The sequence below is a fragment of the Aquila chrysaetos genome, chromosome 6 (genome assembly GCF_900496995.4).
Source record: "Aquila chrysaetos chrysaetos chromosome 6, bAquChr1.4, whole genome shotgun sequence".
Classification (NCBI taxonomy): Eukaryota; Metazoa; Chordata; class Aves; order Accipitriformes; family Accipitridae; genus Aquila; species Aquila chrysaetos.
The window spans coordinates 43509888-43528234 of NC_044009.1; the positions used below are offsets into that span (position 1 = coordinate 43509888).

The 18347-nt window shown below is 56.7% G+C and overlaps 1 protein-coding gene across 2 annotated transcripts; it reads left to right on the forward strand.

The window, feature by feature from the left end:
- The first annotated feature begins 429 nt into the window (after positions 1 to 429).
- On the forward strand, positions 430 to 4761 carry EN1 (engrailed homeobox 1). 2 transcript variants are annotated; one of them, XR_003923948.1, is made up of 3 exons: positions 430 to 1168; positions 3932 to 4310; positions 4680 to 4732. XR_003923948.1 is itself a non-coding variant. In XM_030018121.1 (2 exons), exons 1-2 carry the CDS (start codon positions 451 to 453, stop codon positions 4246 to 4248), a joined length of 1035 nt encoding a protein of 344 aa, XP_029873981.1. In that variant the 5' UTR covers positions 430 to 450; the 3' UTR covers positions 4249 to 4761. The 2 variants fall into 2 exon arrangements, 1 of the variants encoding a protein (XP_029873981.1); XM_030018121.1 differs by having other exon boundaries at positions 3932 to 4761.
- The last annotated feature ends 13586 nt before the right edge of the window (positions 4762 to 18347 follow it).

An 18347-nucleotide genomic window follows, 5' to 3' on the forward strand; every position in this document is an offset into this window, starting at 1 on the left:
CGGCGGCGGCGGCGGCGGCGGCAGCGGGGAGATGGGCAGATTTTGACGGGTTTTCGGGGGGCGGGTTTTTTTTTTTTTGGGGGGGGGGGGGCCGCGGTGCTGCCGCGCACCTTTTTGGGTTTGGTTTTTTTCCTTTTTTTTTTCCTTTTTTTTTTTTTTTTTTTTGGTGGTGGAAATATAAGCTGGTCGGGAGAAGGGGGAAAGAAGCCCTCGAGTGTCTCCCCGGTTTTGGATCCATCCGTGCAAGGGGGAGAAAAAAATAATCTCAGCTCCAGCCCAACAAGTGGATTTTATTCTTTTTTCTTTTTTTTCTTTCTTTTTTTTTTTTTCCTCTTTTTTAAATTTTTCCTCCCCCTTTTCCACCCCGCCACCCACCGGCAAAGTGGGGTGGGCGTGAAGCGGGTGGGTGGGGGGGAAAAGAGGCAGCGATCTCCGTGGCGGGGGCTGAGCATGGAAGAGCCGCCGGAGGGGCACGGCCACCGAGACGCGGCGCCCGGCCCGGCGAGCAGCGGCAGCGGCAGCGATGGCGAGAGCGTACCCGTGTCCCCCAGCCCCGCGCCCGCCTCCCCCGCCGCGCCCTGCCCCTTGCCCCTGCCCCGCCGCCGCCACCCGCCGCCCCCGCCGCCGCCCCCGCCGCCGCCGCCGCCGCCGCCGCCGCCCCACCGCACCACCAACTTTTTCATCGACAACATCCTGAGGCCGGACTTCGGCTGCAAGAAGGAGCCGCCCGCGCCGGCCGGCGGCGGAGGAGGAGGAGGAGGAGGAGGCAGCCGGGAGCGGGACGGAGACCGGGGGCAGAGCTCAGGTAGAGAAAACGTCAACCCGCTGCTGGCCCGGCCGCCCAACCCGCCCTCCCTCCTCTGCCCGGACTCGAACTGCCGTCCCGACGGCTCCGCGCCGCCGCCGCCGCCGCCCGCCGCCGCCGCCAAAGCCAGCCCCGCCGCGGCGGCAGCGGCGGCGGCGGCGGCGGCGGCGGCGTCGGGGGCGGCCAAGCCCCCCACCGACGGGGGCGAGACTCACCCGGCGAAGTACGGGGAGCACGGCAGCCCCGCCATCCTCCTCATGGGCTCTAATAATGGAGGACCTGTTATAAAGCCCGACTCGCAACAGCCGCTGGTGTGGCCTGCCTGGGTCTACTGCACTAGGTATTCAGACAGACCGTCCTCGGGTAAGGAACCGCGGCGCATCTGGGAGCTGTTAAAATCGTGACAAGGTCGCCCCCCCCCCCTCCCCTTCCCCTCTTCCCCCCTTTGCTTTGGCTCCCGGCCTGCTGAGGACCTCGCGTGGGGAGGCGCGGGAGTGGGGGGGGGGGGTGTCCTGGGTCACCCGGGGCGAGAGGAAACGCGTCCCCCCCCCACCCCCCCTTCCTCCTCCGAGTCTCCCAAATTTGAATGTGACGCCGGGCCCCGATTCGGCCGCTTTTCGGTGCGGAGAGCCGGCGGGGAGCGACCCCCTTCTTCCCCTGTCCCCCCGCCCGCCCCGCTTTTGCCGCAGCCCCGGGTGTTCCGCAGCGCGGCGGCGTGGGGTGGGAGCGCCGCGAAAAAAGGCAGCGGATTCGGCTGCTCCCTTCTTTCGGGGCTTTTTCTCCCCTTATTTTATTTTTTTCCTGGGTGCTGGTGGCCTTTGGGGAGTGGCGGGGTGGGGGGGGTGGGGGGGAGACCTGAGCCACATGTTGAGCGGCTGCTGGAGGTGCGTGCAGAGAGAGGGGGGGGGGGGTTCGCGGAGGGGGGTTTTTTTTTAGGAAGGTGGCGGAGGGGCTGTTGGCGGGGGCCTCGGCAGCGAGGCAGAGCCTGGCAGGCCTTTAGGCCGCGCATTGCCGCGGGAACCGGTGCTCCCCGCCGTGGTTTGGGGCCCGGCTCTCGGGGAGGGGACCTGCCTCTGCCCGGGGCCGCGCCGGTGGGAGCCGCCCGCTCGGCCCCCGGCCCCGTTCTGCCGTCCCCTTCCATGCTCTTTACAATCCCCCGGCCGCCCCCGGCAGCCCCTTATTTTATCACCGTTAGTTTCTATTTTTAATTGTAATTTTTGTTTTTGAAAGAAGCGGAGGGTGAGGAGAGAGGGGTTCCCCCGTGACACCCCAGGCCGGCAGCCAGGGATCCCCCAGCGCGGGCCGGGGCCGGGGCCGGGGCCGGGGCCGGGGCCAGGGTCGGCTCCCCTGTGCCGGCCCGGGGGTTGCGGGGCCGGCTGCCCGGGGGCCGCTCCGGGACGCGGGGAAGGCGGCGCTGCCCGGCCCCGGCCCCGGCCCCGGCCCGGCCCCGCTCTGCGCTGCCCGGCCTGGCTGCTCCCCGCCGGCGGTCAGTGCGGCACTATCGGCCCAGCCATCTCTATCCCCCGTTATTGACACGTCCAGCGACTTGAAACTCAGAAAAGCCACTTTGATTGACTCGGGTGATTGATGGAGTGATAGAGCTGTCAGACGGCGCGGCCCTCGCTCCCGGCCGGCCCGGCCACGGGTGTTTTTGCTACGGATTCCCAGGGCCGCCGTGCGCCAGGCGTTTTGCACTTGCGCCTTTATTTCCTTTCCTCCCTTTTCTTCGGGCAGAGGATTCTTATTTCCGCACGTCCTCCCCGAAGCTCCCCGCTCGCCCCGGCCCGGAGGGGAGAAGGGCGAGGGGAGGCTGGCTCGGCTCGGCTCGGCCGCGCTCTTTGTTGTGCTCGGAGCCGCTCGCCGGCCCCGGCCGCTTCTCCCGGCTCCGGGGACGAGCTGGCTGCGGCGGTCGGAGGCGCCGGCACCCCGCTGCAAGGTGCCGGGGCGAAGCGATTCCCTCCCCGCGCCCTCCGCCCCTCCGCCGGCCGAGCCCGGGAGCATCCCGCCGGGCCCCGTCCCTCTCCCCGCCGGCAGACGCCGCCGACCCGCGGGGAAAAACCCGGCTTCTGGGGAAGGGCTGCGCCGGGAGACGAGCTTTCGGCCTACTCGGCGGCCAGGAGGCCTCGCCGGCTGAGGCTGCGGCTGCTGCTGTTGCTGGCGGGGGGCTGCGGGCCCGGGGCCGCCCGCCGAGCTCGGCAGCTGTCGGGGGATTTTCGTAGATCCCCTTTTCCAGGGCTCCCTCCCCTCTCTGCTCTCTGCTCCCCCCCCGAGCCGGGCCGGGCCGGCGTGCAGAGGACCGCGGGTAGCCCCCCGGTCGGGCGCTGCTCCACCGGGACGCGCCCCGGGGGCCGGGCACGCTTCCCCGGCGAGCTGTTGTGGCACTTCACCTGGCCCCATCCCGGCCTGGGGATGGAGCGGAGGGGCGGCGGGGGGGGACACACACTGCTTTCGGTTGGGGTTCATGGAGGGAGCTGCAGGCGCGGCCGGGGGTCCCTGGCAACGATGGGCCGCCGGAGAGCCCAGGCGGCGGCGGGGCTCCGGTGTGGCGGCGGAGAAGGGGCCCCCCCGGGGCTGGGCCGGCCTCGCGGAGGGGGCTATCGCCCCCCCCCCCAAGGCGAGACCGGGGCAGCCCCCGGCCAGGCGGCTGCTCCCGGCGGCTCCCCGGTGCCGGGCCGCGGGGTCCCCTGTCCCCCCCGCCGCCGCCCGGCCGGCGGGCCCCGGCCCCGGCCCCGGCCCCGGGCCGTGCGGAGGGATCGCGGCCTGGTCCCGGCGGGGCGGGCGGAGCGGCGCCCCGACGTGTGCCGGGGCGGGGGGGCGAGCGGGGCGCCGCTCCCCTCGGCGGGGCCGGGGCGGCGGGGCAGGCGCGGGCGGCGCGGCAAGCTCGGCCCCGGCCTCCCCGCGCCTTCCCCAGCCTTCCCTCCGCCGTGCCGGGGCGGCGGTGCCGGGGTTGGGGGTGGGGGGACGGACACACACACACGGGACCGGCACAAATTCGCCCGTCGGCCATTTTTCCGGCGGCCGGCGGGGCGGGGGCGGCGGTCGGTCGGTCGGTCTGTCGGTCGGTCGGTCGGTCGGTCGGTCGGCGGCGCGGCCCTGCCCAGCGGCGTGTGTGTGCCCTGCCCGCAGGCCCCCGCACCAGGAAGCTGAAGAAGAAGAAGACGGAGAAGGAGGACAAGCGGCCGCGGACGGCGTTCACGGCCGAGCAGCTGCAGCGGCTGAAGGCGGAGTTCCAGGCGAACCGGTACATCACGGAGCAGCGGCGGCAGAGCCTGGCGCAGGAGCTCAGCCTCAACGAGTCCCAGATCAAGATCTGGTTCCAGAACAAACGAGCCAAGATCAAGAAGGCGACGGGCATCAAGAACGGGCTGGCGCTGCACCTCATGGCCCAGGGACTCTACAACCACTCCACCACCACCGTGCAGGACAAAGAGGAGAGCGAGTGAAGGCGGCGCGGCCCCCCCAGCCCTGCGCCGCGGCGCCGGCCCGCCGGCCGGGAGGCGGACAGGTGCTATTTAAAAGCAGATCTATTGTCTATCCATAGTATAAGGACTCCGATTAAGAAAAAAAAAATAAAATATGAACACTTAAAAAAAAATTATCTCTATATAGCCAAACAGCATATGACCTTGTATATATTTAATTTCAGGTAAGAAATATGTGTAGCGATCTCTATTTGCTGGACCGTTTCTCTCTCCCCCTTCTCTCTCTCTCTTCCCCTCTCTTTTGTTCGTTTGTTCGTTTTGTTTGCTTTCCCTTTTTTTTTCTCGATGTCCGTTGCTCTTGTTTTACAGTAAATGTCCGACTTTTCTGATCTTTCGTTTGATCTTATTTTTTTTTGTGTGTGAATTTCTGTCTCTTTTTTTTTTTTCCCGAGGAAAAAAAAAATTTCTGATCCACAGACTGCGAGACTGAACCCGCCGCTACAAGCCAAAGATTTTATTATGTTCAGAAATCTGTAGTCTGAAATAAAGTGTAGACTGTGTTCAGGATCCAGGCTGGCTGTAATTTTTTATTTTAGTGTATGGATGTTTGTATATATATATACATAAATATAAAAAATAAATATATATATACACACACGATACGCTGTGTATACAGTGCCATTTCGGTGGCGTATCTAGGTTTGGTTTTCGATGGATCAGTGCAGCAATTTTTAAACCGCTCATCCCTTGTTTAAAACCCTGTCTGAGACCTTCGTTGTTTTTCTTTTATTTTTATTTTTCTACCCTCTTAAAAAAATTAATTCTCTTTGGCTGTTGCTATCGTGCCTCACCTCCCTCATCCCCCTTTTTAGCAAGAAATAAAACCCGCCTCGTAAGAATGGTAATAATATATCACCAGCTCCTGCAGGAAAAATGCCTGAAACCGTATGGACGTTTAGAGCTCCGGGATGTGTTGAAAAGGGGATTGCCTGACAGCTCCTTGCCTCGCTCCGAGAGGGTCTGTCTGCTCCCGTACCGAGTTGCCGGCGAGGAGCTCTCCCCGGGCAGGGCAGGGCAGGGCAGGGCAGAGCCGCGGCGAGCAGAGGACCGGAGCCGTCGCCGCTCGGCACCGGGCGCTGCGCCGCCGCTTCCCCGGGAGCGCTCCCCGCTCCCTGCCCTCCTCTCCCCGCTTTCGGGGCTCGGGCTCACGTTGGCCCGGCTGCGTGGCAAGCGTGGGGTGGCGGAGGGCCGGCGGCACGGCGGGACTCCCAGCTGCGGCCCCCGCTCCCTTCTTCCACCCACCCCGGGTTAAATTCGGCCGCGCCCCGGCCCGGGGGCTGCTCTCTTCGCCGCCGGCCCTGGGGACACCGACGAGCCCGGGTCGGGCCGTGCCCGTGGCTTTGTCCTCGGGCCGTCGAGGGCCGCCGGGCCCGGGCCTGGTGCCCACGCGGGCCTCGCGTGGGGCCCCGCGGAGCCGAGGGCGGGCGCCGGGCGTCCGCTCCTCGCCGCCCCGGCAGAGCCCGGGCGCCGGGGCGGGTGGAGAGCCGACGGGCCCCCCGACGGGGCCGTCTGCCGGCTTTTCCGCTCCTTTCCCCTTCTTTCTGTTCCTCTGAATCCCTCCTCGAGGCCCGCAGCCGGCGGGGCGGAGGGGAGAAGCGGGCAGAGCTGGAGCCGGGGTGAGAGCCGAGCCGGGGGAGCCCCGCTCCTGCCTCCCCCCCGGAGGACGGGGCAACGCCGAGGCCATGCCCCGGGGGAACGGGACCGGGCGGGCCGGGGCGCGGAGGTGGGCGAGCAGCGGCACACCCGGCCGGCGCAGCCTGCAGCTCGTATCAGGTCTGCAAGCTCCCCCACTCCCCCGTCCCCCCTCCTCGCCCCGTCGGAGGCATTAGGGGGTTTCCGTCTGTTGGAGGAGAAAGGGAGCAGAGGGGCAGCGGGAGACGGCCTCTGCCATTTTTGTTTGCTTTTTAACTATTTCTGCTTAGCGCTGCAGTTAGCTGTCACCGACCGGGGATGGAGGCGCAGGCCGGGGCTGCCGTGCCCGGCGAGACCCCCCTGCCCTCCGCACCCGCTGCTGGCGGGGCAGGACCCCTCCTCCACCCCATCCCACCCCACCCCAGCGCATCCCACCCCATCCCCGCCCAGCCCAGCCCTCCTCTGCCCGCCGAGGGCTCTTCTCCTCTCTGCAGGCCGAGGAGCCGGGGACACTCGGTGGGCTTAAATAAATGTTGTACAGCGCCATCTAAAGTTCTGCGTTTCTTTCTCCCTCGCCTCTTTTCGATGGGATTGAAACGTAAACTTAAATTTTCCGCACCGAGGAAAATAAATCGCCCTTCGAGGTGCGAGCCGCACCGCTCGGGGTGGGGGAGGCGTGGGGGGAAGCGGTCGCCGAGAGGCCGGCCCGGAGGGGAACCTGTAGGGGTTTGGGGGCCGCGTTCAGCGCCCCCCCCCCCTCAGTTCAGTCCCCCTTCCCTTGCTGCTGTCGGGGGGACTCGGAGAGGTTGTCCGTCCGTCCCCCCCCGCTCCGATCTCCGTTCAGTTCTCTGCCTTTCTCATACACCCGCCGCCTCGCACTCCCCTGGAGCTGTACAGGCGAAATCCGTCATTTCTTCTTAAAAATCGGGTAATGACGCTCCTCGAGAGCGTTCCCCGGCCCGGCCCTGCCCTGCCGAGGGCACAGGGCACGGACCCGCTTTGATTTCCCCGCCCGCGGGACACGGGTGATGCCAAGGCTGGCTTTCGGCTCTGGGCCGAGCGGGGCTGCCGGCCCCCCCCCGCCTCCCCCCGCCCCGCCGACAGACCCCTGGGCCCGCTGCCTACCTGCAGCCGGGACAGGCTCCCGGGCGCGGGGGTCGCCCGTAGGGTGGGGGGCTCCGGAGGAGGAGGAGGATGAAGAGGGGTTTCCTCAGCCGCGGGGTGTCCGGCCAAGCTCAGCTGAGCTGGACAAGTCAGGAATAAAGACGACGGGGGAAATATAGGGCAGATTAAGGGGAGCCTAAAGAGGATTATTTAAACAAATCAGGCTTTATAATGTAATTATGCTTTATGATTTCTCGGCGAGAGCAGCTGAGCGGGGCATATGAGGGGGCCAGCGCAGGCTGGCGTGGTCCAGGTTTGCCCTCGCTGGCTCCATGAGTGACCTCGGTCCCCCGTGGGTGCCGGGGGCAGAGAGCCCCCCGGGGGATGCTCTCCGGCCGGCAATCGGGGCGGGGAGGGGGTGTCCCTCCCCCCGGGGCTTAGCACTAGCCCCGCGGTGGGCTGCGAGGAGCCGAGAGGTAAGAGCAGGAGCCGCAACGTCCTCCCCATCGGAGAGGGACCAGGTGTGCGCGGAGCGGCGGGGGGAGGCGGGGGACACCGGGACCCCCGGCCGGAGAGCTGGGGGCTGGACGGGGCGGATAGGACCGGGGAGCCCAAGCCGCGGGAGGGGGCACCCACAAGCCCAGGCGGAAAAGCCCTGGGGGAAAAGCGGTCCCTCCCCCGCCCTCCCTGCCATGGGGGTCGGCCCCCCCACACCCCGACTCAAGGGAGGCAGCAGCGCGTTTGTGGGGTGTGAATCTCAGCCAACCCCCAACAGACGACCCCCCGCACCCTCCGCCGGTGGAAGGACGCACCGACGCTCGTTTCTCCCTCCAAAGCACCCCAAGAGCCGGGCACAACCGCTTCCAGGACCCCGGCCCGGCGACCACCCCCCCGGGCGGGGGCGGCCCGGCGGCCTGCTGCTTTGCATATGCAAATGAGGCGGGAGGGGGGAGGAGGGGAAGGCCACGCGTGGTCCCCCCCCGTCGGTCCCCTCGGGCCGGGGCGCAGATCCCGCTGCCTCCTGTCACGGAGCTTGTTCCTTTGTGCCGCCTTTCGAGGAATCAAAGCAGACACGGTTGTGACACGTAGCCCGGCGGGTCAGAGGTCAGATTTCACAATCCCAATTACAATGATTTCTAATGATGTTTATCTTGCGGGCTCCGACGGCTGGGAGCTTTACAAGAGGGTTCCGCTCCCCTCCCCTCTGCTCGGAGGGCCGTGGGTGCGGGGGGGGCCCTCGCCTCGGCTCCGGCCGGGAAGGTGGTGGTGGGTGGGGGGGAGATGCGCAGCCCCCGGGCACCGAGCTCCACGTCCGCCCCACCGAAGGGCGCTGGGAGCCAGACGGTGGGGGGGTGGGGGGGGGGGGGTCCGGCCGTGGCCCCGGGCTCCCTCCGTACCCCCCCTGCGGTGCTGGAGGCCACGCCGGAATTAAGCGAGTGACTATCACAGTGATTTACAGTGAATATTACCAAGCACTGCACCCCTCCCTCCCCGTCGGGTAAGGTCCGAGGCAGCGCTGACAAGTGACTGAGCGGAGGTACGAGCTCTGCTCGCCGAACAGCCGATGGTATTTGCCCGGAGCCCATCCCGGCTGGGAGGTGGTGGTGGTGGGGGGGGGGCTGTAGGGACCGGCCTTGCCCCAGCCGCCCCCCCCGACCCCTATCCCAGGGTCGCCTAGCCGCGTCCGAAGCCGCCGGCGGAGTCCCGGGGAGGGGAGGGGGGGCGGCGGACGGCCGCGCCGCCGCACCCCGGGAGGGTCCCGGTAACGGGGGCACGGTCCGGAGTAACCCCCCCCCCCCCCCCCCAACCCCGGGGCTCCGACTTCTTGTCGGTGAAACCGGTTCGGTTTAACTTTTGTCTTACAACAAATAAACGCAGAGCGGCGGTCGGATCAAAACACAACTCAAACGGTTTCCGATTAAATCTAAAGCCGTTTGGAAAAAGGTTTGCCGAAGGGCTGAAATTTGGAGAAAAGGGTTATAAATTTTGAGTTAAAAAGAAAATATCTGTAACTTTCCCTCTGTTGGGGATTTGGACACGTAGCGCCCGAGCCCCAGCCTCGGGCTGGCTGTTGACAGCAGCGCGCAAGGTGCATCTTTATGCTCTACATCAAATGCCTTTGAAACAGATTTAAAAGAGTGTATGTAAAATAGCTAATGGAGCTCTTTCTTCCGGTTGAGTAAGTCGGGGAACCAGCCTTTGCTGGAAGTAGAAGTCCTGTGCTCTGAGATCTGATCTTTACTGCACCAGGTGAGCAACCCTTACATTAAAAAGAGTTTGTTTGTTCTCGGTCACTTTGTCAGTTTGGAGATAACGAGGATGCGAATAAAAACTTTGTTAGCTGCGGCAGCAGCAGAGCCATGGCGGGGGGTGCTGGGGGGGGGGGGGGTTAAGGGGCACGGGGCTGCCGAGCCGAGCCGAGCCCGCTGCGGCCCGTGGCCGGGGCGATGCCGGTGCCGGCGGTGCGGTCGTGGAGGGCTCCGCGGGGCTCGTGGGGGCGGACACGGGGCGCAGCCCCGCTCTGCCCCCGGGCTGCTGCCGAGGGGATCGGCTCGGGCACGGGAAGGAGCCGCCGCGCCAAGGCGGTGGGGGGGCACAGGCGGGCCGGGGCACAGTTGGTTTTTTTTTTTTGCTTTGTTTTGGTTATTTTTTTTTTTTTTTCTCTCCTCTTTTCCCCTTCTCATCCTCGGTTGGGCTGCTTGGAGCCGCCGGGCTCGGAGAACAGCGGGGTCACGCCAAAAGTAAAGGCAGCCCCGACGCCGGGCCTTGCCGGGGTACCACGGGGGGCTGCTCCCCCACCCGAGCACCCCCCCCCTGCCAGGCCGGGAGAGCCCTCCCCGGTCCCCAGCGAAGCCCCAGACTTTCCTGGGGCCAGGCAGACCCGCCTGGCAGCGGTCACCCGGGCATAGCACCGGCTAGGGGGGCGGGAGTGGACAGGGATGGACGAAGTCGGGGGGGGGGGGCAGGCACTCGGGGTGCCCCTTGGCATCAGTGGGCCACGGCCGCCTCCCACCCGTCTCAGCCGGCGCCCGTGGCTCAGCGGCTGCCCAGCCCGCGATCTGTTTGCGCGGGTGGGGTGTGGGAAAGGGCTGTGCTCGCAACGGGGCCGGGCCGGGCCCTGCCGTGCCTCCCGCCGCCCCCGGTGCCGACGGAGATGCTCCCCAACCGCTCCCCGGCGTCTCCCTTCGCCTGGGCACGCTGCTCCTCGAGAAAGCACCGCAGGCACCCGAGGAACGGTGGCAGTAGCGGGGCACTTTTCTTTCCTCTCTCCCTCTTCCTCTCTTGGATCGCCAGATTAAAAAGACACCCCTCCTTCTTACCCTGTCCCCCCCCCCCCCCCGCCGGCCCCGGGCAGCCGCAGGCTCCCCCCGCCCCGTCGGGGAGCGAGGGTCGGGGACCCTGCGGGGGACACCGGCACTCTCAGGTGTCCCCTCATGACAACAGACCTTTTAAGAAATAAGTGGAGGAGGTGACGCACCTGCACGGCCTCGCCGGGCCCAGGAGCCTGGCCGGGGAGAGGTTAAGCTTAAACCCCCAAATTTGGAGTGAAGGCAGCCAATGAGGATTGTGCCCTGGTGGGTCCCCTCGGTTATGAAAAGACTGAAGAAGGCATGGGAAATAATATTAACTTTAAGATCAGCCCTGTTTTTTTTCTTCCAGAGAACAATGCGTGCCTTATCTCCCCCTGAATAAATAAATCATAATTGCCTGACAGTTACCCGTTACAATAAACTTGACCAGATCTTCCAACAATTAGTTACGCGTTCTCTCTGCTCTGGTAAAAGTCTTGTTAAATGTGATGAATGTTAAAATAAGCTACCCTTGAACATACTTTGCAAGATCTTTATTGGAAAAGTACAAGTATTTAAGCCTCTTAAGGAGACGAATCCATAATGAAGGCGGGTGGCTGGTAAAAGATAAGACCAGAGATAGCACTAGATTTTCAGATACCAAATGAAATACTAATTGGATCATGCCTTTTTAATGGGGCTTGGTGTTTTCCTGATGCCCTGGTGCAGCTGTTAAAAAAAATTTTACATGTGTACCCTTTGGCTTCAGTAGCCTGGCACTGACTCCAGCAGCAAATCTGCTGCAGAGGGCTGTCAGCTTTCCACCAGCAGCATCAGCTGCCTAAAATGTTGCCTGGGAGTATCGCACCTCAGATACTGCCATGCTCTTCTCCTGTGGGGCTGCTGCAGCAGCACCTGGACCCCAGCTGAGAAGGTGCTTCCAGTTAGGCCAGGCTGGGGGCAAGCACATAGTGCCCATCAACCCTTAGGAGACAACAGTCAGTGCTTTGGATGGAAGAGGGTGGCCTGATGTGAGGCTTGCTCCTGCTTCCCTAGCAGACAGGGGGGGAAAAGAGATTTGAAGCCTCCTGACTCCAGCTTCCCATCCATCAGATACTAGTGCTGCCCACAAGAGCCCTGGGCCAACATTGTAGTCAGGGACATCCATGGAAGCTGCCCTCAAGACATGGAATTGCAAGGCAAGAGCAGAGCAGAAGACTTAAGCACCCGCATGCAAACAGCCCCAAGAGCTGGTCGCAGGAGATATCCTTCTGGCTAGGAACTGGGGTAGACCTTACCATGTTTGAGGACCTTTAATTGGATTAAAAAAATGATCAGTATCTTCTTCTTCTCGTTGTTGTTCCCCGGGAAGGGCTGTATTTTTTCTTGGGATCTCCCCATTTGTGTGTTCCTAGGTTATTGACCTGGCTGTACCTGTTTGATGGGTCCTGGAGTGGAAACTCTGGTCCTCCCATGGGCAAAACAAGCAGGAGCTGCACTGAGGCCCCCGTCTGCAGGTGCCGTGAATCAGGCTCAGGCCCTGGGGTGGGCAGAGCGATTTCTGTTCATGTTGGTGCAGAGCAGGGCACTGAGAGTTTCGCCTGAGCCGGGCAAGGCTCCTGGGCCACCTACACACCAGGAGACAGCACAAGGAAATTCCTTGCACATTTTCCAGCTACACCCATTGAGCAGCGATGGATGTCTTGGTGCAGCCTGGGTCTGGACATTTATAGCACTGTGTCATCTCCTCCAGTTCACGCTACTGGAGGAGCTGGCGAGGCTCCGTGACTCTGGAAAAGCAGGTAGGGAATTTCACAGTGGAGGTTCACAGCTTAGAGCAAGAAGGGAGCTAAAATGTTAGAGCAGCAGCCTAGAGGTTTCACATGCAGCCTTTAATTTCTATAGGTCTTTTTACATGCAGGGTCATGTATTTAAAGTGGATTTCTGGATTAATTTAAGGTTGTTTGGGGCTCTCTCCCTTAAGTAAAAACACACGAGAGCCACGCTTTCTTGTGGAAATGAACATAAATATGGATCCGCTTCTGTAGTGGTTTAACATGCAGCTGAGTTTACCCTAGAACATGTCTCTTATAGGTTGCATCATATAAATATATATTGAGTCACATTTTAGATACTGATCATGTCCTCCATAGATAATAATATCAGTTTGGGGTTATTGCAGGTTCTGTGATGTAGCTGTTTCATATTTGACTTTTTAAAATATGTTCTAGTTACTTGTAGACCACACAAGCTCTATCGAGGACACCTGGTATCTATTAGATTGTTTCAGTCCGTGGAACAAAGCTAATCTGATATGACTAGCGAAGTTGGGAGTTTTGCCATTGATTTCAATGGCAGCAGGATGAGACTCAGAAGGCTGAACTGTAAAAACACAGCTCTGTATGATTTTATTCACATCTAGCCTGTCAGGAATAAAACCCCACCAGCCAGAGGTCAGGGGAGTTGCACTGTGCTAAGGTGCGTGCACGCAAGATTGCAAGCAGAGACAAACCATACACACATGTGGATTTGCCGACTTTCACCTGAGGTTTAATTTAAAAATGAGCATCAGCTTTGCCTGAGCTACAACAATAGATTAGTGGTCTGAATATTGCTGTAGATAGGATAAATCTTGGCAAAAATAACAGGCATGTAGCAGTGCCAGCAGAAAGTAGAGCATTCCTCTGTGCCTTGCATATTGTACCTTTTTGAGCATCCAGGTGAAGGTACAATTACAGTTTGTCGTGCCAAGCACCTAATCCTCCCACCTGGGGTCATTCCTGAGCGCTGAGCCTGGTGGGAATGCTGAGCCCCTGTAAGCTGGCCGAGGTGCAGTGTGGTCAGTCGCAGGGCAGGGACAAGCTCTAACTTCCCAGGGAGTTTAGTAGCAAAGCTGAAAGATTTTTTTCCCCCAAAGAGTGAAACCCAGGGTGCTATAGAAAGCTTCAGGATCCTGCAGATCCCCTTTAATCCACTAACTCTTGACCACTGCCTGAAATTCCTGGGTGCTCCCTGGGCTGCCCCTCAAATCCACCACAGAATTGGTTTTGAAGGCAGTGTCCTAACCGGAGAGCTGGTTTAAAGCGGTTTAGCTCTGCTGGTTTCACTGCTGTGCGACAGGGTGAATGCAGACGGCACGGGCTCCCTTCCCTTGTACACTGGTTTACACCGGCTCCAGATAAATCCCTGCAGCGGTGATGCTGAGTGAAGAGGAGCACGCAGCATCCAGCCCGTGCTTCTGCCTTTCAAGAAGGCTTATACATCTGCCGTGGATTTTTGTACTTAGATACGCATTACGCAGTCAGTGGGTTTCACTACCTTGAGCTTGAAAAGTTACTTGAAAGCTTTATTTAAAATTACAGAAGCTTGTCACACTTCCAGCTCTTCTTCATATCCAATAAATTATTAAAAATGATTTATGAAAACATGTACATGACTGAACACGAATGACATCATTATTGTCATTACTACGTATTAGGGGCCGAATCCTGTTTCTGCTTGTTTTTTAAGGACTCCTTTATTTTGGGTTCTTCCTAAATCCACTCTTAACAGCAGTAGCGATTCTGAGCATTGAACTTAGCATTTTTGTATGTCTGGCAAAATCGTCCTTGAAATCACTAGGAATTTTGTGTGTGTAAAGCTGAAAGTAAATCAGGGCTTCAGGATCTGTTTCCAAGCAATGTGAAAGAGTCTTAGAGATTTATTTAATTTGGATGGAGTGCACTTGCAGGGAGAGTTCAAGAGCTAAAAATACATGCGACTCTTTCCCCATGCATAGAATGGAAGAAGATGGACTTGGAGACATACTTCTTGAGTCATCTGGCCCAACCCTTTGCATCACACAGAGTAAAGGTTGCACTAATCCAGCCCTAAACTTCTCTGTTCTTATCTTATGCATCTCCACTGGTGCTTTAATTACCTCAGTAGGCAGTTATTGTGTTTGTCAGGAAAGCAGTGATCAACTGTACCACTGCAATTCTTTTTATGTTTCTGTTTCTGCAAAGATTCTTTCATTCAGAGTAAGACCCAGGAAAATGTTTGTGTGTTAAATGGGCTTTCTGGTCAGTTAAATAATAAAAAAAAAATTAGAATAAATAGTTATGTAGGAATCTGAGTAACTCTTTAATATTTAGTTAAATAATAGAATTAACTCGGTACTAATTTCTGTCAGTGTTAAAGCATGCATTGAATGGCAAATGTTTTAGAATGATTTCTGAGTAAACCAAGACAAGTACTAGAATAGAACCACATATCAAATTTGTCAGAAATCCTTTTTTGGAGCTGTATTTTGGGTGAGAGAATATAAAATTAATCCAATTTAAGTTTATGTAAGAGTAGCAAACTAATTAAAAATTCACATAATTCATTATTTGCCACAGAGTTACTGAAATTATTACATGACCATTTTAAATAGCCCTAGAAGGAAAAAAAAATCTCTAAAGCCAGAGATCAGAGCTGCACCAATTTTCAGCAATCCACAGGTCCTGGGAGTACAAAGCCATCCCCAGAGCCAGCCCTAATTCAGAATAACTGCAGCTCCTGCATTCCTGGCACACCACAACAAAAGACAATAAATGGAGTCAGGTTTTGTCCGGTCCAGTCAGCCCTCGCTACTGTGCTCAATGGTTTGCTTCACACGAATGCAGGACTGGACTCAATATGTGCCTGCTTTTTTTTTTTCTTTATCCTGCCCTTCCGTCCCCTCCTTTTCTTTTTAAATGTATGTAGAAAGAAAAAGTCGCTCCGCAGTTTTCAGGATCAGCCCCCCAAATTGCATCTTATGGTGCCTCTTTGCCATATTGCACGTTCTCAGCCCTAAATACGTCCCAAGCACATCAACATTGCTGAGACCGGGGGGGGGGGGGTGCGATATTATGGAAAGGGACATTACAGGAGAAAAGTTCAAAACCTCGGGGCCTGATCCTGACCCCTCTGAACTTAATAGGAGCTGTTGCATAGGCTTCAGTGGGAGCAAGCTCGTGTACTATACGTGCAGAAGCATTACACTTAAAAGCAAGCTGTTTAAAAGGCTGCATTGTTTCTTGCTTGTACTGATAGTTTCTCATGTAAAGTTCTATATATTCTTTCACAATAAATACATGAAACAGTTAATCCAATGTTATATTGTTTAGTAATATTTTACTTGCAAATGACCATCATTTCTTCTCTGCTCTGTTTGTTCTGAATGTCTGTTTTATATGCTGGAAATGGAAGAGCTATTCTTTTAATGCCCATTTCTTTCTGATGATAATCGTTCTTTCTGGCAAATGCTGTGACTCGCAGCTAGTCTATATTTTCGATCAGTAAATATTGAACCACAATGGCAAGGAAGGTCTGAGCTATGATACGGCTAAAACAAACAAATAGAAACCAGCCCACTTTTTTTTGTTATATTTCTATTATTTTCTGGATAGACGTACCCTCCTCTGAGGTGGTTCTAAATTACTGGCTATCTTGTCCCGGAGGGGACGTAAGCCAGACTTTTTTTTGACAGCAGCTACAGCGGGGAGGATAGGAGCCTGGTGGGTCAGTGGCTAATGCCCTGCCTGCTTTCTGCCAGCCCGGTGGGGCAAGCGGGGTGGCGGGGGTCCCCGGGGTGGCACCGGGTGGCTACCGGGGTGGTGGCCCAAGGGCTGGTGCTGGGCATCGCCGCTCGGCGCCACGCGCTGGAGCACGGGGCCGGCACCGACGGTGTGATTTTGCTATGGGTTTTTGGGGCTGGAGGGAAGGTAGTGCCCAGGGGCTGGGGCAAGCCAGTCCCCGCTGCGGGCTCGGTGTCGCGGTAATCCCCTTCTCCTGGCGATGCCCAATCGCAAAGACAACCACCGGGCCAAATCCCCAGCCCTTACCGAGGCAAAATGCCATTGACTTTAATGAGCGTTTGCAGGGAGATTTGGGATAAGTCAGCGTGGACTTTTGTCTGCGTGAGGACTGAAGGATTTGGCCTACGGTCTTTTACAGTACGAGGTTAATCAACATGCGGGAAATTCCCACACCCTGTAAAGGGCCCTATTGTACCTCTGCTCGACAGAAATCTCTGCTAAATCACTGGGTCCTCTGCTAAAAAGCTGCGGGTATGATATGAACCGAAGTAACTCCAAGTCAGTTAACAGGATCTTCCCAGGAATGTATCAAAAAAAAAAAAAGCTCCCACAAAAAAAAAAAAAGCAACCTGGATAATTCAATGGGAGCCAGTGGGGAAGTGCCCGTTCCTGCCCTCATTAACATCAATGGGAGTTTCCCCATTGATGGAGCCCATTCAGTGGGAGAGGAACCAGGCTCTACAGTAGCATTTTAAATTATATTCAAAGGTCACTTAAATTATATGGTCACTTTAAAACCGCTCTCCAGAAACCTGAGTAATATTCAGTTATGCTGGGCACTTGCCTGAAAGTGTCAATTAGGATCTCTTTGGATACATTCGCTTTTGAAAAAGCCAGTTGGCATCAGCAGCTTGTTGTAGGAGCTGCTGCAGTCTAAGGTGTTAAAATGAAGCATTTGTTTTTGAAATGACCTATAAAGCCTGTCAGCATTTGCAATCCAGCTTGCGAGTGGTTGTGCAAGGCAGACTGTTTGATGTCCAGGCGGATAGTTTGCCACCTTGGGCAGCATCCAAGTTTTTCAGGGAGCTGAAATTATCACCGGATGGTATAGAAATACTAGCGTTTGGCAACATGAAGTATTGATAGAGACACCACCCTATAAATAATCTATTCCTTCACCAGTGGTATGAGATCCTGGAAATAATATTCTCTATTATGAATGAAAGGTGTCGAAGAATAGGTTAGAAAACGCGAACGCAGCCAAATGGCTCACCTGCCAACGCAGGCACAGCTTGCCTTGTAAATAAGTTAGCTGTGCTTTCCTTGTCTTGTATTATATCTACAAGAAGCAATGAACAGTCTAAATAAAGTGTTAATTCTCAGCCTTATCACTTACGGATCCATTATGCCTTCATATAATTTACTAATATTTATCTAGATGAACTAAATGTTACAGAAAATTTAAAGGTGGTAAACATGCTGTCTGCTGAATTATTCTGTGCGTGCTGGGAAAGTAGCTCATGGCAGAATTGAATTATTTAATATTATTTTCCAGTATCATGTAGACGAAGTATAAGCTTCGTTTTTGGATTATGATTTGTATTATGAAATGCTTATCAAGTGTTTTCCAAAGATTAGTTTAGTTTTAATTAAATAAACCTTTCTCAGGAGAAAGCTCCCAACTACTCTTCGTACCCAGAGGCTACCGTACTTGTTGTTTTTAATTATTTTTCACTGTTACCCAAACTGCTTTGGGTACTCCTGCCCAATTAAATCAAAGACATGAGCTTCTTATACACAATATGTTTAATATTTAATTTTAATTAAATTAATTAAATTGTTTATTTAATTTTATGTGCATTATTGTGCATGGAGCAATGCAAAATTTATGATAGGAAGAATTTGTGGGAGCTTTCAAACAAGCTAATTACTGAGGTAAAAGGAGACGACTTCTGTCTTTCTAGGGAATAGGCATTCGACCATAAGGAGATAACAAAACCAGAAGTTGTTTGGGTAAAATAATAGGTGGTTGCACAGCATTAAGAATTATTTGTTTTACCTTACTTTATCTTGTAACCATTACTTGATCGTATTATAATAGATTTGACGACAGCCTTCTCCACCAGTTGTCGCAGGCAGGTAATCAAGTATTTATCAGGGTAAATAAACCTAAAGCTACAATATGAATGCGTTGGGAACATTAAAAGTCAGCAACTCACATGCCACAGATACACATTTTTGGTCACACCCTGAGTCTTTTTTTCTTCCAGCAGACCCATTTATCTCCCAGGTAATCTTTACGAGAGCCTGCTGTTTATTAAAAGGAGTAGCAAATAAAAAACCCTCTTTTTGTTTGACTAGGTGGGTGCAGATTACTTGTTGTGATGGATTTTTTTTTTTCTTCCCTAATGAAGATTTCTTTTTCATCTGAAATGAGCAGCACAATATTTTTGATGCTGTTTTAATCTGGTAGCGTATTGTTTTGAGAAGG